At 45.4% G+C, this 14,609-nt stretch overlaps 1 protein-coding gene across 20 annotated transcripts in view; it reads left to right on the top strand.

Moving 5' to 3' along the window:
• Positions 1–14,609, top strand: part of Kiaa1217 (KIAA1217 ortholog) — an 807,432-nt gene that overhangs the window by 750,140 nt on the left and 42,683 nt on the right. For 13 of the 20 annotated variants that reach the window (XM_052729451.1, XM_052729450.1, XM_052729448.1 and 10 more), the window contains 2 exons: positions 13,820–13,924; positions 14,431–14,480. In XM_052729451.1, coding sequence (XP_052585411.1) covers positions 13,820–13,924; positions 14,431–14,480 — 155 coding nt within the window. The remainder of the gene's footprint in view (positions 1–13,819; positions 13,925–14,430; positions 14,481–14,609) is intronic. The other 7 variants (XM_052729444.1, XM_052729445.1, XM_052729455.1 and 4 more) reach the window with 1 other exon arrangement.

Genomic DNA, 14,609 nt, shown 5'->3' on the forward strand with positions numbered 1-14,609 from the left:
CTAGCTGGTATATTAGCACAATTACATAGAAATGGGAAAAGGAGAGAACATTCTTGGTAGAATTTCTTTTTTAAAAAAAAGTGCATCTGAATGCTATGTCAAAGGGGGAAAAAAATGCAAAAAACAAATACCAGGAACAATTACCAAAGTGCAAAATTATATGCTTTAGTCTCGCTTAGCTCATGACGTTATTTTAGAAATATTTAATTTGGATAGTCTTTTAAAGCATGTTCAGCCCCCTGAAAGTCTAACTTCATGAGTATGGGGTATAAAATGCCAAGCCAATTTCTGTTGCCGTTTCATAATATTAAGAGCAAATAAATGAGAGTGCTTTTTCTTTGTGAGTCTCAAAGTGAGATTTTACATCTAAAATGTGAGCTGACAAAACACAGGGACCAGAGCTGCGGGGAGCTGTGCTTTCTCCTGAGCCCTGCAGGACTCCCCTAAGATTCCTAAGAGCACTTCAATATAATAGCTAAAATAGCTGCAGGACATTAGAAATCAGAGAGAAGAATCCTTTCTTTCACATGTGTGCTAGGAGAGGTCCATCGGCAGCTCGTCTGAAGGAACATGATTCTGTAACAGCTCTGTTGACAGAGAAATGAAGCGCTAAACACTGAGTCGTTTAATCTCGATTCCTATACTCAGTCATGTGCCCCATTCTCCTGGAGTCAACCTCTCTCTCTCTCTCTCTCTCTCTCTCTCTCTCTCTCTCTCTCTCTCTCTCTCGCTCTCGCTCTCGCTCTCGCTCTCGCTCTCTCTCTCTCTTCTTTTGAAGACCCTTCAGTAAATATCTGATAAAGGTCAGCATAAATGATGTAATCTATCTGATGGTGGTGTTCTCCTTCCATGGACTCCATGGGTGTTGAGTTTTCTCATAACAGCCTTCTTGTATCTGAGCTTCTAGAAGGAAGATCGCCTTGCATATTTTTGTGGCTTTGCCTTGGCAGCCCCTTCTGCTGGGACTCCAAAAAGGAAAAATGGGTTCAAGCAGCTGTAAGAGACTTGTGAGGGAGACTATGTGGGACAGGTGGTTAGAGCATGGGGCTCTGCCTTCCCTTGGCTATCAGATCACTTCATTAAACAGCATCATTACATCTGACCATGTCACATAAAACAGAAGAACTGTAAAACTCGAGGGCATTTGTGTTTTTACTGTTTTCTATTTGTAGTTTAGATCATATAATCGAAAGCATCTTTCTAGAAATAACACTCAATTTAAAGGTGCTCATTGCAGAGTCACTAATGGCCATCCCTCCAAATGCATAACACAATCCTTCAAATGGAATATGATTCTTCATGCTCAGTGAACTGGAGCTGAGATTCCATTTTAACATTGTTCTGCAGCCAGAGCAGGTAAGCTCGTCAGAGTAGGAAAGAGTCACACTTAGGGGCAAAGTCTGGCCCTGTCTGTACCCCGAGTCTAAAGAAAGAGAAGCCGCATGGCACCTGGTTAGGGTTTCCTAGGCACTAGGCTTGAAGAACAGAAGCCCTTTGGCCAGGTAGGGAGAAGAGGGAAGAAAAAGTATGTGTGCAGAAGGAAGCCTGCATGCTAGCTGATAACTTGGGTCTGTTTCTAATTGCTTCTCATCATTTTCTCATTTTACAAGGACTAAATGTTAGTGTGTTGGTAACTTTGAAGGAAGGGATGGATTGTTGCCTTAGGAGTTGATAGGATGATAGTTGAAATCTGGGTGTGTGGCATTTAAAAGTATCCATTTGACTGGCAGCCTTTGGATGAGCCTCTCAATGGCACTTTCTTCTACTAGAGCACAGTGAACCATGATTAGAAAAAAAAAAAAATAGGATTATTCCTTTCCTTCTCCCTGGGGTAGTCAAGGTGAGCCAACTCAGAAACTCTATACCCAAAATGCTGTCCTATAAAGGCAACGAAGCTGTCTCCTAACATTGTCGAGTAGCCATCCCACCCCCAAGATAGAAGCCTCCATCAGGACACTCTGCTCTTGGGAAAACACAGCTTTTCTTGAAACCTAATGAACCTGACAAGCAGCTGGGTGGCAGGCATAAAATACAGATTATAACCATCATCACTTAGTTCTGCCCTTTACCTTCTGGAAAAGCAATATCGTGGTCTATTTGGTTCGTTTGGTTGGGGGTATACATTTCTAAAATAGGATCTCTCTATATACCCAGACTGGCTTCGAACTCCAGACCCTCTTGCCTCAGGCTTCCAGATGCCGGGTTTATAAACTTGTGCTACCATGCCAGACTAAGGGTGCATTATGATAGAGCTCAGTGTTGCTCCCATCAGCTCAAGTTCTTTGCCCACCAACTGCTTATGGGAAGGCATGAATGAAATTCTAGACTTCATAGTCTACCTAGGTTCAAACTAATTCCCACACTTGCCGGCAGTCGGTTCGTTGATGCCTTAGTGGAATCTTACTCCGTCTCCATTTACTCCTGTGTAAAATGGAGGCAAGAACTCCATACAGGTTTCACGAGTAAGTGTCTAAGAGTTCCTGCTTTGAGCAAACCACTCTGCCCTAGGGTGAGGGGTGGGGGTGTGGAGGAACAGAGGAAGAGAGAAACAGCTGCCTGAAGGGGCAGGCAGACATTTTTTAATATAATAGCACAGAACATCAAAGGTAGAATTGGGGTGGGGGGGGGGGATAAAACCAAGTGTGAGCACAGAATAGAATTGACTCAGAAGGTACAGAGCAGCAAAACCATTAAAAACAGCAAAGTCTGTTTCGGGAAAGTCATCAAGGTTGTTCATCCCAAAGTCTGGGGACAGAAAGACAAGGCAGGCTGAGGGCATCCTTTTAAGATTCCCCTGAACCTGAGCAGTGTGCTTGATGGCAGAGGCCCCTCCCCAGGTGTGACTGGATCACCAGCTGTTGTGACGCCTGACTAACTGGGTGCTTGTCTGAGTTGCTTTCCCACAGAGCTCTAATTGTGGATCAATGGATGTTTATTGAGGTCCTCTTAAACATTTGGCTGAGAACTGGATGTTTTGCTGGACACAGAGAGGAGCTTAGATGTGGTTCTCCTACACAAGGACCATAAACTTCGAAGACAATCATAAAACATTCAGAGCTTAATATATGCATCTAAGCTGGGCTCTGGTGAAGTGCGGCAGCCCTCTGGCTCTGAAAGGTACTCTGTGCCCATCTGGGAAGAACACCTGCCAGAGGGTTTGGGGTTTGTTTTGGCTTTGGGGATACTTGGGAGATGTTTTCCTGTCTTCTTGAGAGTGACAGAGTCTCCTGGTAAAGTAGGGGATGGGAGGGAGGGCATGTCCAGCCCAGTGCCTCTCTGAGCCCCACGGGGTAGATCTCTTTCCAGTGTTTCAGCATCCAGCTGGGAAGTTAGGACACGTTTTTCCTTGAAAACAATGTGGAGCAGTAGGGCTAATAACACGCTTCAGGGTAAAGAAGCTTCTGTGGGCCAGCTGGAAATCCAAGCGCCACTTATTCCAAGTCCTAAACAATGGAAGTACAAGCAAACTTTTCAATTACAACCCTGCCATAATTGAGGGGAATGCTTGTACATAATTAATTCCAAAGCAGTGATACAGATTGTAATTGCTAAGAATTCAGAAACAGGAGCACTTTCCTAAGTCGGACCCATCTGGGAGCTCCGTGATAATCCTCAGATGGTCTGGAATTTATGGTCTGCACATAATGAAATAAAAAGAAGGCCAACTGGTCTTTATCCAAAACTGGCTATATTTCTACCATTACAGTACCTATAAAATGACATCATGATAGGATGTTTTGCCAGTCTAAGAAATCAAGTAAGTGCCAATAAGTTGAATTATTACTACATTCCCAGGAATTTAAGTTCATGGATAAGGGATATTTGGTATCCACGCAATAGACTGCTGAACTCAGGTGTCAGGTGTCTAATAACCATGTTTGTCCATCTAACTGATTTACAAAGATAGCCCTCCCCATATTTACCCCAAAGATACTCTGTGCAAAATACCAGGGAATGACTGCTGTCAAGTCTGAGCTACTTTAAACAAACCAACTTCTCCGAAGGAAAAGCTGTCACCTGTCACTAATTAGATCCAATTAAAACATGACTGTATTTCTGTTGAATATTCAAGAGGTACTGTCAATCAGAAGTCTTGAATCTGTCACAGGGAAGGAAACCAGAGTCACCCAAACAATTTAACAGTCAGATGATTCCTTCTCCTTACCAGCCAGAACCTCTCCAAAGAGTCAAGGCTTAGGGGCAGCTCCAGCCAGGAAGCTGTAGAAATCAGAATGACTGCCCCCAACCTGAAAACAGGGCTCATCTAAGTAACTAAGGCTCTCATGTTGCCCACACCATACCTTAGCATCTATTATAACTCATTGTCTCTCCAACTGATGGTCAAGTAGATGATATTTATCCTTACTTAAACTCTAGGCTTTATATTTCATGAATCATGTGATTCAAAACTACAGCTAAGTCTAAGCATTAATTCCAACTTTCAAAAAATGGTAGGTCTTAAAAAAAAAAAAATCAGTATTTCCCACTGTGCTGTTGTGAGCCAAATCATGTCTTCCTTGTCCACACTCAGAGCTAAAGGGAATTTTGAGGCCTCTGTTCTGCAGCCTGATTTTACAGAAGATAAAAGGAGACCCAGTCCAGAGTGTGTCAAGTGGAGCCATTCCAGTAAAACGGGGTCTCAACACCACACTGCCTTGAGACTGTCATTTAATGGCAGTAGTAGGTCCCTACCTCCTCCATCACTCACAAGTGACCAGAAAGGTGACAGTCAATAAGAACACGAGAGAGGGCACAGAGTCATCGTTTTTGTTTTGTTTTTTTTCCATTTGGTTTGGTTTGGGTTTTAGAGACAGGTTTTTCTGTGTAGCCCTGGCTGTCTTGGAACTTACTCTGTAGACCAGGCTGGCCTCAAACTGAGAGATCTGCCTGCCTCTGCCCCCAAACTGCTAGGATTAAAAGTGTGCACCACCGCCACCCAGCCCTGAGTCATTGTATTTCATTGGAGTCCACACTAGGATTTTACAGCTAAAGGAGGTAGGAGCCGGGTACGGGAAGCACTCCTGTAATCCCAGCAGTTCAGGAGGCCCAGGCAGGGAGATCAGGAGTTGCTTATTTTCACAACCACCTGAGGACCATCTCTCCATAGCTTCCGACACTGTCCGTCAGTTGAAGATAAATTATGTTCTCTAACAGAAATGAACAGCTATTCCTACCAGTTTGTACCTGTATTTAAAAAAAAAAAAAAAGAGAGAGAGAGAGATACCACTCCAGAGCATGAATATTGAAGAGCACCCTCAGGGAAGAGAAAGAAAATCCAAAATTGATGATTTCATGTTGGCTTGCTCTGGGGTGTGGTAGCTCGGGTCGCTGACAGAGCCAACAGGAAATGAAACGCTTCACCCCAGGCTGTATGTCACCATAGCAGGAAGTCATGGCCACTGTACTCTGCAGGGATTTAGCCATGTTTCTTGACGAAACCTCCCCTTGCTGAAACTCAGTATCTGCTGTAATATAGAGAGGTCATACCCATCATGGGTTCTGTGCAGTTCTAAGGAAAATAGGTGTGATCCAGCAAGTGCTCTCATCAACAGGAACCTTCTGGGCATACAAGCATGAAGCTATCTAGTTATGCTGGCCACCCAGATCCAAGAGACAACTGTGTCTTGTCACTGACTTGGAGCTCTTTTCGGGTCCCCACTAGTACAACCAGCACAGAAAGCAAACTGTGAAATAGATTAAGTACTGGGAGTGCTTCCCGGTTGCATTTACTATGCTGGGAAGAACCCATCCGGCTTCAGAAACAGTGCACCTTGGGAGCCCTGGCCAGGGTGTGTCTGAGCTTTGACCCACTTGCCTGACTTGACACGCCCTCCTTTTTTTTTTTTTTTTTCTCTCTCTCCTATGTCAGGATCACTGAACCAGAATGGAGAGAATTATGAGGGCTGAATAAGTTCCTCTTAACCGAGAAACCATTCAATTCTAGGATCCTGACTCCAGCTGTATTTCAGATGTGATCTTTCCAGGCAGTGAATGAAACCAAAGGCAACCCTGTGAACAATGCCAGAGCCTTTTGGCCCTGGAACCTCTGAGTGTTGAGACTTCAGCTTTGTGTGCCCTTTCCATCACTGTAACAAAATACCCAAGACATGTAGCTTACTAAGAGGAAGGGCTCATGGATCGTGGTTCAGAGATTTCAGTCCACATTTACTTGGTGCTGTCACCTTGAGCCTGTGACTGCAGTTGTATCAAGGTGGGTGGGTGTGGCAGAAGAGCCCTTTGCATTTCATGGCAGCCAGGAAGCAAGATGGGCCTAGGTCATGTTTCCCCATCATGGGCATACCCACTATGACCTAGCCTCCTTCCACTGGATACCATTCCTAAAGTTTCTACTCCCCCAGTCGTACCACAGGCTGTGGACGAATCCTTCAGCACAGCAGCTGTTAGAAGACATTAAGGAGCCAAACTCAAGCAGACCTTTGGTACCCCCTATCATGAACTCTACTGCATGTGTGCTGCTGGTCTCTGGGTCTGAACTTGGCAGAGACTCATCTGCTTTGAAGATGTGCCTTTGTGGTTGCGCCTGCCTGGTGCTTGCTGCCACTGAAGAGCCGCCTGACTGGCTCCTCTCCAGCCTCAGGACTTCACCCAAAGGCCATCAGCTGAGAGAGGCTGTTCTTGACTATCATGTGGTTTTCTAAGCTGGTTCCCGACTCCGAGTCCATCTACTTCGGGCTGTTCTCAGCAGAGAAGCCATGGGCTCCAATTAAAATTTGAGTCCCTGAATGTCCTCACCTCAGCTACCATCGCATTTACAGTCAGAGCCAAAGGCCCTACAAGTGACCCACATCTGAGGAGAGGGCATTTTTCAGCTAGACTGGGGCCAGTCTGATTTACCGTGTGGTCCTTACATAGTAACCAGTGGCTCCCTTTCATTCCAAAAAGTTTACTCGTTTACAAGTAAATGATAGGATTCGCTCCCCCTGTGGGACCTGAAGAAGGCCACCCCCTGCATTGGTTCCTCTTGCCCTCTCTTCCTTCACTCCACTGTAGCACAGTAGCTCCTTAACTACCCCTTAGTCCTGCCAGTCCTGACTCACCCCCCTCCCAACCCCCGTGTGTGTGTGTGTGTGTGTGTGTGTGTGTGTGTGTGTGTGTGTGTGTACGTAAAACCTTACTTCTGTGTCTTCAGTGCCTAGAACACTGCCTAGCACAATACATGTTGACTGAATTTATAGAGGAAAGACAAGTCACACCTATGTAAGTCAGAACCCAAATCTAGATCAATTCTCTATCCGTGTTTTTGCTGGAATTGTTTCAGTTGGCTTGCTATTGCTGCCCTTGCTGTAGCGCCCACATTAGAACTGTTAGTCTGTGAGCCCCACCCATTCCTTCCCGAGTCTGTGTTTGGTTCGTGTGCCAGCTCTGAGGAAGGGTTGCATTTCTAGTTGACTTCTTCCTGTTCATCCAGGAGCTCTTTGTGGACAGTGCCAAGGACAGAAGCACACCACAGAAGCGTAGTTTGGGTGTGACTCCCTGTGTTACCCTTCAGGCCATCTGAAGCCTGAGACCAAGAGAAGAACACTCCTGTGCCATGATTCCCCATTTCCTGTCATGGTGCCTACACCCAAAGTCATTGCCAAGGTGAACTTGAAGTTGATAATCAGCCCTCTTCCATGGCCTTGAGGAAAACAAACAGTATCGGTTTCTAGTCTGTGAAGGACTAAGAACTAGAGAGAACGCCGCCAACTTGGGCATTTCCTCCTCATGTTGCACTGTAGACTTTCATTCCCTCTGAGTCTCAGAATGTGTATAAACAGCCTTTACCCTCTTCCATAAATGGGGCTCCAGTCTTGCTTTCAAGCCAGACTTCTCCACATAAGTTTGTATTTTTGTGCATCATAATGTAAGGTGCAGGGCTCGGGTGCAGCTTGGTGGTAAAGCACCTTTGCGGGCCCTGGGTTCAATCCTGGGTATTGTAACAGCAACAATAGTAAGGATGTCAAATGCAGTGCATCTTAGGTAAACGCCTTTGGCTCAGACACTGCGTTTTATCTGGCTCGGGAAAACATGACTGCCTACTGAGATGATGCCTCACCCTATCTCCTTGAAACCAACAGAAAATGACATTGTAAGATGTCATTGTAAGGCTGTTAAAGATGTTTAATGACATTGTAAGGTTGTGTCACAGGGGCCATTTCTTCTCATTTGTTGCCCTCCTCAGTCGGGGGGCGGGGGGGAGCAAAGCCAGCCTAGCATGGGGTCCAGAAGACTGACAAAGAGTCTAGAAGCAGGAGAGTCTTGACAAGATGGAGGGGATGGGTGCTGTAGCACTTACTCGAGGCAAAAAAAACAAAAAACAAAAAAACCTCCCCAAAGACAATTGTTGAGGATTTGGTCTGTAGTGTTTTTGGAAGTGATGAAACCTTAAGGAGTTGGGCCCAAAGAGAGAAGTTGGGTTATTCAGGGCATACCATACCTTGAAGGGGCTATCAGGATCCTTACCCCCTCCCTTCCTCTCCACCTAGCCCTGATCTCATCATCCTAGCCATCCTGCCTCTGCAGAGGGCTCCTCCAGCACATGTATCCCATCATGGGATATTGGACCACCACAGGCCATAGCAACAGGGCCAGTGTATTTGATCTGAACTTCAGAAAACATAAGGAACAACAATAACAACCAAAAAAAAAAAAATCCCAGGGACCATCCTGATAGTGATGATGGCCGACAGCAAGGAGGAAAGGCCAAGATACAGAGAAGGGCCTAGTCTGTATGAACGAGGGAACCTGAAGAAGATTGTCTTAAAGCTACAAAACATGGCAGATTGGAATAAGGCTATTGTTTTAATACAAAATGACACTACCCCCCCCCCCATCTGTTTGAACACTTGGTCCCCAGCTGGTGGCGCTGTTTGGGGAAGCTATGAACCTTTAGGAAGACCAGGCTGGAGGACATGAGTTGCTGTGGGATGAAGATATCAGGAGGTGTGGAGTCCAGAGATGTGTTCCTGACACCATGAGTTCTGTGGGTCTTTCTCACACCGTGGACTGTACTTTCCCAAACCGTGAAACGTAATAAATCACCTCTCTTTGAAATTGCTTCTTGTCAGGGATTTAGTCACAGCAATGTGACAACTAACACGGGTACGACAGAAAAGGCAGCTTCCTGTGCCGGGATACCCACATACCAGTCAGGGGTGCCTGACTTTGGAAGACAACTTAAGACAAGTAATTCTTTTTGTTTTGCTTTTTTTTTTTTCTTGTTGTCATCTTTTTTTAATTGAAAATAGTTTTTTCATAAACTATATTCCAATTATGGTTGCCCCTCCCCCCAACACCTCCCAGGTCCTCCCAAATGATTTTAAATTGAGAAGCAGGGGACACGTTGAGATGGCTGAAGCCACAGTAGGGAGGACAAAGCATGCCTAGTCTTCCTGCTCACTCCAGAAGCAGAGGGCAGATGGATAATAGACTCCAGCTGCCAACTCCATCCATATCCCCTCAGCAAGTCCAGATGCCTCAATGAGAAGTTAAGATTCTACGGAGAGTTGGGAATCATGGTGTCTAGGTTATTTAGCTTACCTCCAATAGGATAATTTAGGCCAGAAATGGAAAGCTCCTTGATTAGTTCCCCATGACAGCAAGGAGGAACAATAAATAATAAAAGATTATAATCCTTTGGGATTCACCATAAAGAACTTCTGGTCTTCACCTGGTATGGTACTCTCTTGATTCCTAATTGATATTAATTTTCTTAACTATACAAAGATAAGAAACTAATCCAGACTCAAAGAGGCCTCCTTCAGAACAAAGACGTCCATAATCAAAAGAGGTCAAAGGTGAAACTTGAATAAAAAAATCACATAAATGAACTCATTGACTAAAACTATTTCCTCAACCATAAAAGGTTTTCTTCCCTCTGCTCCAAAGGCAGCGAGGGCCGCCCTCTAGCAATAAGGCATCACTTCACCTGCACACACAGACCCAGGGCAGGGAAGAATGCTGGCAAAATCAGCGACTGATTGATGCTGGGAATAGCACTTTCCCTGAATTAGCCTTGTATTTTTAATTCATGTTGTATTTGGGCCCCAAGAAAGATTTGTGTGGCCAAGCTGATGTACAGCACTAAATGACTAGTTAACCGTCCCTACTAATCACATAAATATGGTTTATGGAATGGTATAAAATGGTTTATGAAATCATTTTTGAGCCATCTCTTCGACAGTAATTATACCAGCCCATAATACCTTAAACCAAGTGAAATTGGCAAGAATTAGCCTAAGCATCCTTAATATTCTGATGGTTATCACACAGAATTACCAGTGCAGTCAAATGACAGGGTTGTATTTAATTTCTCTCCTTCCACTGCATTTCTCTTATTTTTTTCCTCTGTTCCCATTAAACATACTTCATAACATTTCATCGCAGGAGAAGGCTGCGTAAGTTTCCAGTTGCTGTAATTTAGTTAAGCCATAAAATTGTTTCCAGATTACCAACCATGAAATGGAAAGACAATCTTATTTATGAATTTATAAATCAGATAATCTCCCTCAAATGAATCCTGAAACCAGAAACTCTTTGATGCTTAAATATGAAGGGAAAAGTTTTCTCATTACCATGTGTCAAAAGAATTGTATTTTCATGAAGTGGTTTGGGCTAAGACATTGACACATACTCTTGTGGTCAGTGTGCTGTCCATCTCTGTGCTGTTCATCACTGCCTCCACCACACCGGAGTGAGAGAGAATTGTGGCCCCTATGTGCTTGGTTCAAGTGTCTATAAACTACAGGGAGGATGTCAAAGAGCTACCAGCAGCATCTGACTGGTGTCTTCTCCCTGGTGGCCCTGTTGATGCCATAGCCTGGAAGAGGCCACCCAGGGAGTATTCATGTCCTAACTCATGGTTACTAAGTACAGAACCAAGCATGTAGATACCTGGATCACACATAGGGATTTTGCTCCAAGCATCTAAACTGTCATCCCAGGCTCTTCTACACTTGTGCTGGTATGAGCCCTGAAGAATCAGGCAGTGGGGTGCAGGTGAATTGTCGTTCGCTATCTGCATCCCAAAACCACTATGGAGGGGAAGAGCAGTGGAGAAGCCTACCTCCCCTGATCCAAAGAAAATTCCAGGAAGCCCTATGGGCCCTCATGGGTCCAACCCTCCCTCTGCTGCAGTGCTCTGTAATTCTGTCCACAGTGATGATCCAGTTAAAGATGGTCCTATGTCCACGGTGTTTTGTTTGTCTTTTTAATGCTGCTGCCACCCCCTCTTGTAAGACAGGGTAATGAATACTTTGACCAACAAGAAACCTGCTAGAACATTGATTTAGCCCTGATCTGCACTGCCTCCATAAATAGTGTGTAAGGGCCACTGGATCTGCACTGCCTCCATAGCCAGTGGGACAGTGACAGTGGATCCGCACTGCCTCCATAGCCAGTGGGACAGTGACAGTGGATCCACACTGCCTCCATAGCCAGTGGGACAGTGACAGTGGATCCACACTGCCTCCATAGCCAGTGTGACAGTGCCGGTAGATCTGCACTGCCTCCATAGCCAGTGTGACAGTGACAGTGGATCTGCACTGCCTCCATAGCCAGTGTGACAGTGACAGTGGATCTGCACTGCCTCCATAGCCAGTGTGACAGTGACAGTGGATCTGCACTCCTCCATAGCCAGTGGAACAATGACAGTGGATGTGCACTGCCTCCATAGCCAGTGTGACAGTGACAGTGGATCCGCACTGCCTCCATAGCCAGTGTGACAGTGACAGTGGATCTGCACTACCTCCATAGCCAGTGGGACAGTGACAGTGGATCCGCACTGCCTCCATAGCCACTGTGACAGTGCCACTGAATCTACTCTGCCTCCATATCCAGTGTTACAGTGCCAGTGGATCTGCACTGCCTTCATATCCAGTGGACAGTGTCAGTGGATCTGCACTACCTCCATATTCAGTGTGACAGTGCCAATGGATCTGCACTGCATCCATATCCAGTATGACAGTGCCACTGGATCCGCACTGCCTCCATAGCCAGTGTGACAGTGACAGTGGATCCGCACTGCCTCCATAGCCACTGTGACAGTGCCACTGAATCTACTCTGCCTCCATATCCAGTGTTACAGTGCCAGTGGATCTGCACTGCATCCATATCCAGTATGACAGTGCCGAGATTTCTTCTTGTCGTTTTCCTCTAAGCAGATTCTTGGTTATTCCTTGTAGCTGTGCACATTGCATTTCTCTCGATCTTCTGTGCAGTGAATGATAGGGCTAAACAACTTTCACTCTGTATTGGCACTTTCTCTCAAAGAAGTAGTTTCCCAAGTGTTTGTGTCCGTCTGTGTCTCCTACATGGCAGACACAGTGGCCAATCACTACCCTTATCACTTCTGAGATGGCACTATGACTTACCAACAAGCATGGGCTTTCTGGCAAGTTTTTACTAACCTGATTTCATTATTAGAAATTTTTGCTAACTCTGTTTCTTAACCTGTTGATACTTTCATGGTAAAGAGGAAGCCAAGTACACAAGGGTGCCTGAAAATGCTTCAGTTCAGAGATTGACATCCATTGCTGTACCTGGACATATGAGCAGTCAGTCTGTGGAGATAGATGTGTGTCCACACTTGGCATTTGAGATTATCTCTCCCCCAGTAGAGCAGAGATCATACTGTTCAGACATATATCCCTGGGTGGGGCTGCTTGCATTTTGCACCGTGAACTACTCACACTGCATGACATACATGCAAGAAACCTCGTCATAGCTGCTCTGCCAGTTTAAAGGGAAGAAAGCGCGTGGACTCGACCAGTCAGAAGCTGGTGATTGCAAAGTTAAACTTCGTAACTGATAAGGCATTAAAGATTTTAGCCCAAAGGCAAGACTCAAGGCCTCAAAGCTCAAGGATGCTCGTGATTACCACAAAGTTCAGGATGCAGATGTCCTGTCTTTCCATGAGCCCAGCCTCACCAGTTGTTTCTGTGGTGAAAGGATAGATTGCTACTCTGTCTTCACAGAGTATCAGATAAAATGTTGGTTTACACTGGAGAGCCACAGTGTGTGTACGAGTGTGCTGTTTGTAGAATAGGAATCACCATCGCATGGTCTAAGAGGTAGAGAGGCAAGCCTGTTTCAAATACCTGACTGTAGTATCACAGAGCCCCGAAGAGCAAGGTACAGTACCTGTTCATAGGCAGTAACTAGGGGGATTTTTATTAGTGTGTTCATGATTGAGTTGTTGAGTATATTTTTCTTCTTTGATCCCATAAAATCCTCCAGGCTAAGGCCTCTACACCATTAAACTGAGCATCATCTACTTCCAAACTCATATTGATTTCAATTGCATTCTCCATGGTGTTGACAAGAGACACTTGTTTGTCTGCCCTTGGGCTATGAAACAAGTATAACTACACACACAACAAATATCTCCATCATTCACACCAAAATCAGCCTGCAGCTTCCCAGCTGCGAAGAGCAGCCTCTGGGCATGTATGAATGCAGGGCCTGGCCCAGAGTATGACCAGTCCCACTGGGGTCTCCTCTGATGCAATGTAAACAACAAAATAGGGCACGAAGACTGGGAAACACATGCTGTGTGAACATCGGAGGAAAATGCTATTTTCTGGACGGCCTCTTCTGGCCTATGCATTGTCTTTTTTGTGAGGTCACAGCCTCCTCTCTCCACTCTTACCAATGAATCTTGGCCTCAGCCAAGGATCTTTAGTTCTCCAGGTTTGGGTAGACTTTGGCAGCCTGTTGGGTGGTACCTCTTATAGCCCTCAGGTGGATCATTCACCTAGAAACCATCTGAACCCATCTGAAAGTCAACAGAGCTTTAACAAATAATTCTCTTGTTTTGCAGAGAGAGGATGCAAGCCATGGAGAAGCAGATTGCCAGTCTCACTGGCCTTGTTCAGTCTGCGCTTTTTAAAGGGCCCATTACAAGTAGTAGCAAAGAGGCGTCTAGGTAAAAAAGAAGCAAGCCATGCAGGAAAAAAAAAATCAACTTGCTTCTCCTTAATCATTGCAGCCATTCATTCACTGGAATTCGTTTCTTCGTGATCATTATAGGGCTGACATGTTTACATCTTTATAATCATGGTGTGGGGGCTGTTCTTTTGGTTTTGTTTTTCTTCTGGTCATTCTTGGACAAAGGTAACACTTTGGCCCAAGAAGGGACACAGGGCTTCCCAGTGCATGTGGCTTCACGGACCACTTGGCCCACAGTGCCTGTTCCTACCATCCACGTGTGTCCACATCCGCCACCATCTGAACAATCACCGCGTGCCCAGCTGCATCTGCCTGTATCAGCACACACCTGGGAAGCCTTTCCCATCCCGGGCAGTCATGGAGCTGACGGCAAACACCTCCATTGCTTAATCCATCACTGCTAACTCTTAAGAATAGAAGGGTCGAGGAAAGACAGTAGCACTTGGAACACTGTAGATTGGACTCTCTTTTTCTTTCTTTCAGTGAGAAAATGATGAAAGCCACAGCCAATAGGAACCAAACAGATGGTGCAGGTGAGTGTTCCCAGGAGCTCTGGAGGGCTGTGAGTTTCAGTCAGCTCCAGCTGGCTTCACAAGTACTCGGTGTTTCTCCAAGTCAACTGGTATGATTCCGTGGTGTCCTAAACAACTCCATTGCTACTG

This window comes from Peromyscus californicus, unplaced genomic scaffold (assembly GCF_007827085.1).
Source record: "Peromyscus californicus insignis strain IS unplaced genomic scaffold, ASM782708v3 Scaffold_8__1_contigs__length_139910024, whole genome shotgun sequence".
In the NCBI taxonomy this organism is placed as follows: Eukaryota; Metazoa; Chordata; class Mammalia; order Rodentia; family Cricetidae; genus Peromyscus; species Peromyscus californicus.